This window comes from Enhydra lutris, unplaced genomic scaffold, assembly GCF_002288905.1.
Source record: "Enhydra lutris kenyoni isolate GAN:26980312 unplaced genomic scaffold, ASM228890v2 scaffoldscaffold1, whole genome shotgun sequence".
NCBI lineage: Eukaryota > Metazoa > Chordata > Mammalia > Carnivora > Mustelidae > Enhydra > Enhydra lutris.
The window spans coordinates 66859931-66874170 of record NW_019154085.1 but is presented as its reverse complement, the minus strand read 5'-3'; the positions used below and the strand labels follow the sequence as shown (position 1 = coordinate 66874170).

The following is a 14240-nucleotide window of genomic DNA, read 5'->3' as shown; positions in this document are numbered from 1 at the left end:
TGTTAAGGCTAATATTTTCACTTCACATCCATATGCACAATCATAAAACATTCCATTTTAAATATGTAGTAATCAAAGTCTGAATACATTATACCATGTATATATAGCATCAGAGTTTCAAACTGTAGAATTATTCAAGTTCATGAATCCTGTAACAGTATTTACTAGAGATTTAAATTAGCATTTGCTCTTCAACCACACTTACAAATGGTCTGGTATTCAGAATGACCAATGCAAAAAATATGACAGGCTGAACTTATGATACAGTATTTAAAAAAGTAGCAATGTGTTGGAAAGGACAACTATTTAGTTAAACAGAATCATTCTCATCTTTCAGAAAGTTATCTTAATATTTTGGAAATGTATATAAAAATAGCAAGCTATTTCCATGTATTTTTATTGTGGAGCTATAGGTAATTTTTTGACTTTTGAACACATCTGAATATGTACTGTTCTGCTGTATTTTAAAGCAAGGCCATCATTTAATGTCCATTTTCACATTCTGTAATGTCATGTCATTCAGTAATTTTTAGAACATAGATCTGACTTTATTTTTGTATTTTATCATTAGATGTTTTTTAGTTTATTTTTACATGTAAAAATGTAATTTTATATAACAAGCCATGGAAGTCCAAAGTACCAGGAATTGCTTGATAACACTATCTATTAAATAATCATCAAGTTACTAAATCATTTGGAAGAAAAATCTTGTTAGCAATATATAACATGCTTTTCTGTAATCTTCCTTCTCTATTTATAGAGTGGGTTGTAGTTCAATCATTCCCATTCTTACTGATTAAAAAATCCAACAAACATAAATTGCTTTTCGCAGCAGCTTCTACGAAGAATGCAGATGCGTGGCTCATTCATGAGGGTCATCACCACTGAGCCTTTTTTTTTTTTTTTTCCTTTTAGGAAACAAAGCAGAAATAGCAGTGATTACGCTGCACAAATACAATATAGATGAACCTCTCGAGCTGACAGGAAAGTTCCAAAACCCAAAGCTTCATTTGTGGGTAAGTCTGAGCAATTTCCAATTCCATCATTTAAACAAAAACTTGGCTGGTAATAAACGGTGGGCATGCACAGAACCAAACTCCGCCATATGTATGTCCTTAAAACATCTGATTTTATAGTAAAATCTATTTGTTAATACCTCAAGTAAGTCATCCAAATGAAATGGCAAATTTTGATTTTTAAGGACTCCCTTCCCCAACCACACATATGTCCCTCAAAATGTACTGTATTATATTAACAGCAGCTATCTACTTATTTTACAACTATTTCGATTATTTACCTGGGGAGAATATTTATGAAATTCCTGAGAATGAATTAAGTTTTCAGCAAAGCCTTAAACTTTTTAACAGATTCCTCACAATAAGAAAAAATTTTAAAGTCCTACTATTAGACCAACTTTTACTATACAATATTTCACATAAATCATGTTTTACATTTTTTTTTCTAATTACATACAGCAAAAATCTCAAATCAACACAAGAATGCCAGAGGGAAAGGATGCATTGTGTTTAGCAGATGCAAATTAAAACACACAGATATAAAGAAGCAGTAAAACTTTAAATAAATCACACCCACTCTAAGTATCAATGAATAGCTGATATGCATTGCTGGGAGAATCATTTTTAAATGATTTTGTCAACAAGTTGTGCTTCTTATTAATTGTGGACTTAAAAAAAGAAAAAAAGGACCACTAAAGAATGCTTTAACTTGTTATTTGTTATGTTCTCCAGATACTTAAAAAAAAATTTATTATACCATTAATGTGATTACCAAGCACCTAATTTTGGAAAGGCTTTATGTTTTCTTTTTCTCCTCAGCAAAAGCGTTAATCCCCCAAATTAAGGTAAAGCTTATTGTTGATAAATTCTTAATGAAAATGATATAATGCAATGCTGAGGTGGTGAGTCACAGCCCATTGTAATGTGGACCCCATCTTTTATTGATGTGATCAAAAGTATGAGAAATCCACTGTTGCTCAAGAACTTTGTATCTTTCCTTACAAATGTAGAGAGGTTTGCCTCGCCTAGAATAAAAAGGAAAAAAAGGTATTAAAAGTTGTACAATACAGTGAAGATTTCACACACATTTAAAAAAAATAGATTCTTTATGGCTAAAATCTCACATGGTAGTTTGGTTTATTTTATATTTCCTTAGCATGTGGATGTGTAAAGTACCTCAAAAACTAGAAAGAACTTTAACTTAATGACTATCAGAATTTCTTAATATAAAAAAATAATTATTATTACAATTACAAAGCCAGGAATGGTACATTGTTCTTATTGATGAAACATCAATAAAACATTCAAATATACCCATGCATATCTAACCTAAGATCCCGATCTTCTTCTCCATGAGCATCCAAATACACAGAACCCCAGAGGCAGAAGCGGTGGCCTCGAATGATGATAATCACCGAAGCATTGATCAAAAGGAAAATTCCTGTTCCAGCACCACAGTTCTGAGAATGCTAAATAATTAAAAATACATCAGTGATCTTCATAATCAAATGGACTTTATAAGAAAATCAAGAATGCCTTAGTTAAATGTCTTCTAAATAATACCAAATATCTCTTAAATTCTTAAAAAGATTTCATCTAAGTTAAACTTACAATTTCATTCTTAACATTTGATTAGTAGTAATACACTAGAAGGAATTTGGGTTAAGGATTATCTAGGAAAGCAATTAAGAGCCAACCTAAACCTAATTCAGAGGCTGGCACCCACAAGAGCAGGTATGACCACTGTCTTACTGCTCACCATGTAAGAGTTCCTACCATGAAAGGGCAATGGGCGCAGAGAGAGGAAGTGGAAGTGGACTTAAGAAAAGTTTTACTCACTTAAGTAAAGCCTCAGATGTTTGGGTTTTTCTTTTTTTTAAACCCTTCTACTGGATTAACAAAAGAACAAGAACAAAATTTTTGTGTACTGTGTATTTAATTCAAAGAAGAGCTAATATGAAGAGCGGGATTAACCACATATACCACATTTCCATGTGCTAGTACATTTGAGTTTTCATACATTTTCTATTATTTACTATTGCTTACCAATACACATTCACAGTAGCTTTGTTGCTTGCAGCAAAGTCCTTTCAGGCATACAAAAGTACCACAAACAAGGCAAACAGCAGGATCCTTAGGAACCTTAGTGCAGACACTACAGGTTTTTCTGTGGTAGTACTGAAAAATGGTGTTATAATTCTCAGGCAACTGGAGCAGGTGTGGTAATTTCCATCTTGACTCTTGGATAAGCAAGGCCTAAAATATTATCCAAAATTACTCATTAATCCTACGTATTTAAGTCACTAACACAAAATGCTTATATTTTAAAGGCCTTTTTTTTTCCTAAGAAAAACACATCTGTCTCTAAGTTATGTGGCTTATTTTCTTTATTAAAACTCCTCTCATTTCCATTTTACAAATGACTAAAATAGTACAATTACTAATCTCTATTTTAATGTTGTTTCCAATTACAGTATGGTATCAGTTTTTAGATTACATACCCTAAGACATTTAAACTTTTCATTACTTAAAAATATTAAACATAACTAAGACTGCACTAATGCAAAATTTTAAATAGTTAAACTTTTTAAAAATCAACTTTTGACCTTTCTCAGATAAACAATTTATTGGCTTTTCTTAAGGTAAGGTTATGGCTATAACTCATTATTTCTACCTCAACACTTTATAATTTAGAATCTCCTAAGAAGATGTAAAACCCTCTTGTACCACCAGCTGTTAAAGCCTTTTGTATCCATAAGTGCTATGGCTACAACTCTTTTTATAAACTTTCTGCTACAAGTATGGAAAAAAATGCCAAATTAGTTAAGTTTCCCCACAGAGTATACTTAATTCATTATTTGCAGTTTATAAAAATACTGGTAAAAGCAGTAATTCCTTTCTAGATGCCCCTCCATGAATAGATAAAATGGAGTATGAATCTAGTATCTCAAGAAACTGACCATTTCACATTACTTACAACCATAACCTATCTAAATTGATGCAGTACTTATGTAGTCAGACCGGCATTTATCAATAAACTCATGGATAAAGTGGCCATGGAAGCAAGGCCAAGGCCAATATATGTGCTTACAATATGCTATTTGCCTACATTCAGTGCCCAAACTCAGACTGCAAAGATTGCATATTCTGTAATGGGTTGATTATACCGCACTCTTCCATCAGTGGAAGGGAGAGCAATTTGTCCTCACTGAACTTGATACCTATCTAGATTAGGCTGTCTATTACCCAGCAGCTCATACCACATGGTCTTAAAGAATTTTTTTCATAACAACAGATGTGAGGCAACAGGTGGATGCCTATGGAAGTAACTGATCCTAACATATATTCAAACATCTGACAAAACTGCTCATCTTTTAAATGACGAACTAGGGGGCGCCGGGGTGGCTCAGTGGGTTAAGCCGCTGCCTTCGGCTCAGGTCATGATCTCAGGGTCCTGGGATCAAGCCCCACATCGGGATCTCTGCTTGGCAGGGAGCCTACTTCCCTCTCTCTCTCTGTCTCTGCCTGCCTCTCTGTCTACTTGTGATCTCTCTCTGTCAAATAAATCAATAAAATCTTAAAAAAAAAAAAAGTCTTTAAATGACGAACTACTTCACTGATAGAATTTAGATGATACCAGCTGGGAGAAAATAACTATAAAATGAAGTATATGCACCTACAGAATGAAGTACATGCTCTAAAACAGCAACCAGCACATTGTGGGTGATCATTTTCCTGCAGATGAAATCCATCAGTCTGGAAACCAGGGAGTGAGAAGTGGTTTTGGCAGGTCTCATGATTACACCTAAGAATTCAGTTCTTTTATTTCTGTTTCCTGCTATTCTAAATTCTTCTGTGGTTTAGGACCATTCTAAGGAAGTTGTGTACTATCCTCCATCAGAGGATATAATAATAGTCCCACTGAAGTAGAAACTAAATGTCATCTGGCCATTTCTTCTCACTAGGAGAAGAAAGGAATGGCTTATAGCATAGTCTGAACTATCAAGAAGAATAGAAATATTGCTATACAATTAGCAGCAGAATGTTTTAAACTTAGAGATCCCTGAGCCCCGCTGCTCGTCATGTCCCAAGATCGAAAGATAAAAATTTAACACAAAACTATTATGGCCTTAATATAAGCAAGACAGAACCAATTACCAGAAGCTCAGACCTCTCAGAATAAAGTCTGGTTCACAACCTTGGTCAAATAAATACAACCTGTTGAGGTTCTGGTCACAGAAGATGCAAGAAGAAAGTCATATATTCGACTATATATTAGTTACAGCTTTATGACTACTTGTAAATGATCTTGCTTACGGTGGCATATCTTCTTGCAAAATTTTCTATTCTCTTTTTCTTTCACTTAACTATGGAATTGAGGGTGAGGAGCTGCTAATTAAAATTTTCCAGGCCACCAGGGTATAAGTACAACAAATATAGAAGGAATGGACGTCTCTCAGAGCCTCTGCATTCAGAAGGGTGTGATGATGTAACTATTGGATGCGACTTTATTTGCATATTTGGCAAAGTGGTAGATGCATTTGTGATTATAAATGCAACGGTTACATCATTTTGAACAGGGGAATAAATGAAACTCTGTGAATGAGGATAAGGATGTCTACGTGCCAACAGGTAAGATATGAAGACAGTGGGCCACCATTGTTTGTTATTTATGTTTTTCAATTTGTCCACATCCTTATCTGCCTTCTTATACTATTAACAGTATTACAGTATTTGGAAAATAACCTCTTTTCTTGTTCCAAGAAAAGGTCTGACAGTTGCCCTAATGCAAGATCCTGCCCCATCACAGGGATGTACATAGGATGCAGATTAGGTCAATCAGATCCTTTCTCCCAGGAATCAATCTTGAGCACCATATAGAAGGATGGAAAGTGGTTCAGATGGGGTTATCCAGTGGCAGCACTTCAGAGAAAACACACCAAAACTGTCTGTGACCAAAGAATCTTAGCTGATACAAAAAATCAGAGCAGTAATTCAGACTATCTTCCAAGGGTACTTTTGTTGGACTATTCAGCTCCAAATATGGTTTCTATCTTGTTCATATTTAAAATTCCAGGTAAAGAAAATCTGGTTGACCTGGGTCAGAGTCAGGACTAGAGAAAGAACAGAGTGGAACAGGGATAAAAGTAGGGATGCAGGTTGGATGGGAGTGCATTCAAATAACTGGAAAATTTTGGAATAAGTAGAAATAAATGATACTGTTCTGGCTCTAAAACAAATCATTATCACTCAATTTTACACAAAAGATTATTTTTTAAATGACAAATTCTTATTTTCCATCAATATCCATACTAATAATCACACATCTAACATGGGAGCTTGTTATTATACTATCAAATGAATTATTTTTTTTAAGATTTTATTTATTTATTGGAGAGAGAGAGAGAGAGGGTGTGTGTGTGTGTGTGTGTGTGTGTGTATGTGTGCGCGCGCGTGTGTGTGTGTGTGCACGTGTGCAAGCACAAGTAGGGAGAATGGCAGGCAGAGGGAGAGGGAGAAGCAGGCTCTCCTCTGAGAAGAGAGCTGGATGTGGGCCTCAATCCCAGGACCCCAGGATCATGACCCAAGGAGAACATAGACACCTAACCAACTGAGCCACCAGGTGCCCCTCAAATGAGTTAGCTTTTATCTATTGTTTAACCCATGACTCCTATGAAAACAAAAAATTTTAAGTACATGTATACTCATCACTTTCTCCTGTCCTGGTTCTAAGTTATATCCATCTCTTATCCCTAGTCATTCATTATAGGTTTCTAGACATCAATATATAACTTCAGATTCTAGCTATTATCTAAAAATAAGGAAATTACTAGATAGGAAAAAAAATTTTATACATAGTATACAAGGCTCAATCAATGTCTTAAAATTGTCTTTCCTTTAAAAGAGAGGGTATAAAATATTATTTCCTTAAGGATTTCAATAGAAAACAGAAGTGAACAAAAGCAGAGACATTTATTATTTATGCTTACCTTGCCTTTATTATTCACTCAATGTCTATTCTAGTGTGACACCTCTATCTAAAATACTGAGACTGGGTGGCAAAATGAGTTAAGCATCTGCCTTTGGCTCAGGTCATGATCTCAGGGTTCTGGGATCCAGTCCCGTGTTGGGCTCCATGCTCAGTGGGGAGTCTGCTTCCCAGCTCCTTCTGCCCCTTCCCCTGCCCATGCTATCTCTGTCTCTCTCTCTCAAATAAATAAAATTTTTTGAAAATAAAATAAAATACTAATTTTTTATTATCTCCTTTTTATTTATTTTTTATTTTTTAAAAAGATTTTATTTACTTATTTGACAGAGATCACAAGTACACAGAGAGGCAGGCGGAGGGGGGAGGGGAAGCAGGCTCCCTGCCATGCAGAGAGCCCAATGTGGGGCTTGATCCCAGGACCCTGGGATCATGACCTGAGCTGAAGGCAGAGGCTTAACCCACTGAGCCACCCAGGTGCCCCTATTATCTCCTTTTTAAAATTAAAATTAAATTCTCATTTTCTCTGAAACATGGCTCTTCTTTTACCAGTTCTATTTCTACCAATGATATCATCCTACCAGTTAACTGTTCTACAAATATTTATTAGGTGACCAGTCTATATCAGGTACTTTCTAGGAACTAGCAATTCAAAGAAAAATAAGGAACAATTTTTGCTTTTGGAGCCCCCCATTCAGACATATTAAACAAACAAAAGTGATAAATATGGTGACTGTTAGAGACCATGGCAAAAGTACTGTCATATAACACAACAGAGGGAGGGGATTAGAATTGAAAAAGAAGGATTATCAGACAAAGCTTTACAGAAGAGGTACACTTATCTTAGCAAAGCCTTGAGGAGTGATTAATTCAACAGGAGAAGGATAGGAAAACTGCTTTAGATAAAAGTAACAGTAATAAGAAATAACACATGTTTAAAAACATATAGCACACTTAAAACATTCTTCTGCAGTTTGAGCAAGGTGGTAGCAGGGGAGTGGTATGGACGAAGTTTAGAAAGGCAAGCAAGATGGTGAAAACCCCTGAATGCTATGCAAACACTCCAGTCTTCCTCCATACACCATCAATGGTATTTTAAGCAGAATCAGATTTCTATCAGAATTATGTCTACTAGTTACTATTCTCTCAATGCTTTGCGTTCAGATCTTAAAGTCAAATATACATCTGGTCATCAAGTCCTACATATTTTTCTCAAATGTCTCATGCATTGGTTATATTCTGTCTAATTTCTACTGTCAGAATAATACCAGATTTTCTTCACCACCTAACATAATCTCTGGCGTCTCTCTCTCCTTATTTCAATTTGCCTACTAAAAAACTACCCAAATTATCTCCCTAAAATACTTCCATCATATTATTCCATTTCTCAAAAACTGTAGTTCCACCTATAGTTTGAGGTAGAAAGTCTAAGCATCAAACCATGGAATTCATAGCCACTTCCCACTGCCCCCACTCTACCTTTCCAGTTCAACTATCTTCAACACAAAACCCTTCACTAGCCAAGCTGGCAGGATAGGCCCAGCAAATTTTAAAGTTAAAGACATGGCCTTTTAAATCTGCTACTCCAAATCTTTTATTTTTGTGTGACAGCTGTCTTCCCAATAAGTTTATAAGTTCCTTGTCTATCTTAAAATTCCTTTGTATCTTTCAAGTCTAGGGCTGTGATTATTTAAGACATTCAATAAAAGCCTAATGACCTAAAACCAACTTAAAGTAGCATATTAATAACTTAGCTTTGTTAACTGAAGTATTTTTGCTTTTAGAATCATAAACATTACATAAGGAAACCATTTATTCAACATAATTAGTTTAGTATATGCTCCCCAAAACAGCTGACCTGAAATTTTTAATTCTTCATTATTCTCTTACCCTATTAACATATCACCCCTATGTCAAGTGGGCAATACTACTCTTCTTACGTACCTTTCCTTGTTCTGCATGTCTTTCAGTAAATGAATTTATCTCAAGACACCACTGAGATATAATATCAAATGCTGGAACTGGCCAATCCAGACAAGAGGCACTGATGAATGGATGTTCTGTTTGGTAAAATGTTGGCAGAAGCCCCAGGCAGCTGGAAAGAACCGAAAATTCTTCTTCTTCCTTTTAGACATGAAACAGAAAATTCTCAAGGCATTTCATAAAGAACAGTTCCCATTATAGATATTTTAAATGTTATCCTCATCAGTTACTTTTGGACAGTAAGAAAATTTTCTCAACGGAGGTAAGTAAAGGAAAGTATAGGGAGTAGAAGGAGCAAAGAAGAGATAATAGGTTCCCAGCTTTCTATCCAAATATCCCACAGTATTTCTCATTGAAATTTCAATCTTAAGTGATTTAAGATAGCGCCTGCTTCTTCTATACATTTATTTTTTAAATAGTGTTGCACATTTCTGGTGAATAATACAGTCTATAGAATCTAGCCACTCTATGAGAGCAAATGTTTTGGGGGCAAAGGGAAAGTAACTTTTGGGTAAAAAGACATAGGCTGTCAGTGTGGCTGAAGAACAGTGAAAATATGGAATTCACAAGATGTAGTACAAAATAATATGCCAGGACCCTGAATGAGTGTGAAACTCCAAAAGAGGGTGGAATTTTTAAAAACTTGAGAGATCTAAGTGCCAGCTAAGTTGAAGTTCTATCACTAATAAGAGAAACAAAAAAATCAGTGAGCTAAAGGACTCAAATCCTGTGTTTTAAAGGACTTTGTCTTATAAACACCAAAATACACCCCCCACTCCTTCTCTATTTAACTAAAGACTATTTAGGAGGCTAATATGTTTACTTTCCCCTGTCCACTGATCAATTCCTCTCATCCTTCAAATGACAGCTCCCCAGGGAATCCTTCCCTGACCAAACTTAAAGACCCCTTAGATTACTCAGCTCCATTCAGATAAAGTTAACCCGTCCATACTTTGTAAACACTTCTCTTCTTGTGTTTATATTTTCTATTAATTAATTTTAAAATAAATTAGCATTTCCTGTAAGACTATGGGAATAGTATCTTGGGGTAGGGGCTCTGTTTTCCCACTGCTTGGCACATAATAAACATTCAAACATCTGTTTGCAAAATTATGTGGATTAAGTATAAAATTCTAAAATGTGCTACAAAGAAAAAAATTAAAGATAAAAAAGCAAAATGAAATGCAGGCTGAAAAAGATGTTAATTTTTATAATCTCTAGAAATGAGGCTATACATCTCCCATTTTTCTAGCAACAATAAAGAAGGCATCTTAAAAAAACAATTTAATTGAGGTGTATTACACATACCATAAAATTTGCCCACTTTAAGTGTAGTTTGATGAATTCTGACAAATGTATAGTCAGGTAACCACTACTACAATAAAACTTCAGAACAATTCCCCCCCCTCCAAAAATTTGGCTTTTGCCTATATGCAATCAATTCCAGCCCCTACTCCTGGCCCCAAGCAACCACTAATCCTGCTTTCTGTCTTTATAGTTACGAATTTTTTTTAAATTTCCATATAAATAGAATCAAACAGTGTGTGTGTGTGTGGTCTTTTGTGCCTGTCCTCCTTTCACTGAGCATATTTTGAGATTCATTCATGTTATTATATCAGCAGTCCATTCCTTTTTACTGCTGAGTAGTATTATACTGTTTGGATATACCACCTTTTTTTTTTTTTTTTAAGATTTATTTATTTATTTATTTGACAGAGATCACAAGTATGCAGAGAGGCAGGCAGAGCGAGAAAGAGAGAGAGGAGGAAGCAGGCTCCCCGCAGAGCAGAGAGCCCGATGTGGGGCTTGATCCCAGGACCCTGGGATCATGACCCGAGCTGAAGGCAGAGGCTTAACCCACTGAGCCACCGAGGTGCCCCTGGATATACCACCTTTTATTCACGTGTTTACTTGCGAATGAATTCTGGGTTGCTTAGTTTTTGACTACTACAAATTAAGCTGTTTTAAACATTTATGTACGTCTTTATGTGAACATATGTTCTATTTCTTTTGGTAGATACCTAGGAGTAGAATTGTTGGGTTGTACAGTAAATGCATGCTCAGCTTTTAAAAGAAATTGCCAAACTTTTTTCAAATTTGACTATATACTACATCAAAAACTAATGATGTACTGTTTAGTGCCTAACATAACATAATAAAAAATTTATATAAAAAAATTTTGACTATGCCATTTTGCATTACTGTCAGCAATGAGTAAGAGTTTCAGGTGCTCTAAATCCTCATCACTTGTGACATTAGTTTGTACTCTTCTAATCAACAATGATGGTGAATACATTTTCACGTACTTGTGGGTCATTCATATATATTCTTATGAGAAGTGCCTGTTCCAATTTTATACCCACTTTGGTTTTTTTTTTGTTTCCTTACATTACCAAATTATAGGAGTCCTTGATATATTCCAGATAAAAGTACCTTCTCAGTATATTTTTTAAATTGAGATGTAATTTGTATACCATAAAATTCACCCTCTTAACATGTACAGCTTAGTATATTCACAAAATTGTGCAGCATCACAAACCTAATAGCAGAGTATTTTCCTAACCCTATTCTAAATGGAATTACTTTTTAAATTTTGTTTTCAGATTGCTCATTGCTAGCACAAAGGAATAAAATAGATTTTTTTGTACATAGATCATGTAGCCTACAAACCTGAACTCATTTATTAACTCTAATAATTTTTTGGAAATTCCTTATAATTTTCCACATATAAGATCATGTAATTTGCAAACAGACATTATTTTACGTCCTCCTTTCCAAACTAGATGCCTTTATTTATTTTTCTTGCTTAACTGTTCTTTCTAGAACTTCCAATTCAATGTTAAAAAGAAGTGATGAAGGCAGCTATCCTTGTCTTGTCCCTGATCTTAGCAAGCTCTCTACCTTTCACTCTTAATAATTATGTTAGCTATGGGTTTTTCATACATGCCCTTTATCAGACTGAGAAAATTCCTTTCTGTTCCTTATTTTTTTTAGTGTTTTTACCATGAATGGGTGTTGAATTTTGTCAAACATTTTTTGACTACTGAGATGATCATATGCTTTTAAAAAATCAATTCTAGGGGCGCCTGGGTGGCTCAGTGGGTTAAGCCGCTGCCTTCGGCTCAGGTCATGATCTCGGAGTCCTGGGATCGAGTTCCGCATCGGGCTCTCTGCTCAGCAGGGAGCCTGCTTCCTCCTGTCTCTCTGCCTGCCTCTCTGCCTGCCTCTCTGCCTGCTTGTGATCTCTGTCAAATAAATAAATAAAATCTAAAAAAAAAAAAAAAATCAATTCTATTAATATTGCAAATTAAATTAAATGATTTTTATTGTTGAACCAACTATGCATTCCTAGGATAAACCCATTTGGCCACAGTGTATTATCCTTTTCTAGTACAAATATTGTTAAGGCTTTTGCTTCTATGTTCATGAAGGATCTGGAATTGTAGTTTTCTCATGATGCCTGGTTTGGGTATCAGGATAAAATTGGCCTAATAAAATGAGTTTCGACTGTTCCTTCTTCCTCTGTTTTCTGAAAGTTTGTATGTATTGATACAATTTCCTCCTTAAATGTTTCGTGGAAATCACCATGATGTTTTCTTTGCTAGTGTAAGTTGCTGACTTCTCTTTTTTTGAAAGATATTAATTATATAAGTTTAATAAGCTAAATCAACTTTCTTACTTGATACAGATCTAATCAAGATTTTCTATTTCTTCTTGAGTCAGTTTTAGTAATTTGTATTTTCAAAGAATTTGTCCATTTCATCTACATGATCAAATTTGTTAGCAAATGTTATTCATAATATTCTCTTATGTTTCTGTAGGGATGTTTCCCCATTCATTCCTCATATTGGTAGTTTGTACTTTATTTTCTTACCAATCTAGTGACGAGTCTGGCTTCTGGTTAAAAATCTATGTGTGGGGGCGCCTGAGTGGCTCAGTTGGTTAAGCAACTGCCTTTGGCTCAGGTCATGATCCTGGAGTCCCAGGATCGAGTCCCACATTGGGCTTCTACCCTCTGACCTCTCTCCTCTCATGCTATCATTCTCTCTCTCTCTCAAATAAATAAGTCTTAAAAAAAAAAATCTATGTGTGATTTTTTTTTCAGGCCTAACTATAGGCAGTTTACAAAGGTTTTACTTCACAGGTTCTGTGGGTTAAAACTGCTCTCCCTATATCAGACTCAGTATACTGCCAATGCACTGTGGTCTCTGAAGGAATTTATAGTCAAGGTCTCAGACCCCTCTACTCCCCTAGTCACATTCTTTCACATATTCACATTCCTAGCTCTGGTACCTCTACTCCTAGGCTTCTTTATCTGAGCCCTTGGGAAGGGGTCTCTTCTACTCTTGTCCCTTCCTCCCAACTTTTCTTTACCTCAGAGCCCATAAAATTGCCAAAGCCCTTTCTTTGGGGGCTCCCTCAACAGATCCCCACATCTGTGCTGATCCACGTGATCCACAATTGGTGTTCCATTTCACTTCCTGAGAGTAAATGGAACAGGAGGAACTGGCATTTTCTCTGGTTTTAGCCTCTTGCTTATACCATCACAGTAAGTGATTGGAGACTTAACTCTCTCACTTTTGGCTAATTGCTTTAATCAACTACTCCAATACCTACCAGCTCAGTTCTTGCTCTTCTGGCTCAGCTGAGCTCCTCACATTTAGGTTTATCCATTTAACTGGTCATTGCAAAAAAATAGACTTTGATGTTCTCTATTATTTCTCCATTACTATTTCATTGATTTCTGCTCTGATTTTTGTAATTTCCTTTCTTTTACTTGCTTTGGGCCTAATCTGCCCTATTTTTAGCTTCATAAAATAGAAATTTAGATGAATGACTTGAGAACTTTCTTCATTTGAAGCTATATCTCTCCAAGAACTACCAATGGTAGAAAAATTGCAATATTTTTCATCTTATTATAGGAAATCAAACAATGAATAAAAATTAACAAAGAACTACATAAATGAATTTTTTTTCTCCTGGCATTCATAGACTACTTCAGGATTACTTGGCTTATCTTTATTCAGCAGATGTTGAGTCCAAATGTGGGTCACTAAAATGAGAGAAATCCTAGCTAAGGAAAAAATTTATGAAAGAAAAATAAAAGTTTCTCACTTGACTTAGATAAAATAGAGTGGCAGATTATTCTAAACAAAGAAAAATCATGAGATACTTTCAAGATCAGATAATAAATTATCTTTTACTTGCATTCATTTTCTAATTATTTTCAAAAGAAACATTATATAACAAGTAAC

General features: G+C 35.1%; 1 protein-coding gene across 1 annotated transcript in view; it reads right to left on the bottom strand.

The window, feature by feature from the left end:
• Positions 1 to 1755: 1755 nt before the first annotated feature.
• The window catches only part of LOC111141672 (ubiquitin protein ligase E3 component n-recognin 3 (putative)), a 246766-nt gene continuing 234281 nt past the window's right edge, over positions 1756 to 14240 (bottom strand). Inside the window, exons 36-39 of the mRNA XM_022494416.1 lie at positions 8947 to 9126; positions 3063 to 3272; positions 2346 to 2485; positions 1756 to 2041 (exon numbers count right to left, since the gene is read on the bottom strand). Coding sequence (XP_022350124.1) covers positions 1924 to 2041; positions 2346 to 2485; positions 3063 to 3272; positions 8947 to 9126 — 648 coding nt within the window. The 3' untranslated portion in view covers positions 1756 to 1923. The remainder of the gene's footprint in view (positions 2042 to 2345; positions 2486 to 3062; positions 3273 to 8946; positions 9127 to 14240) is intronic.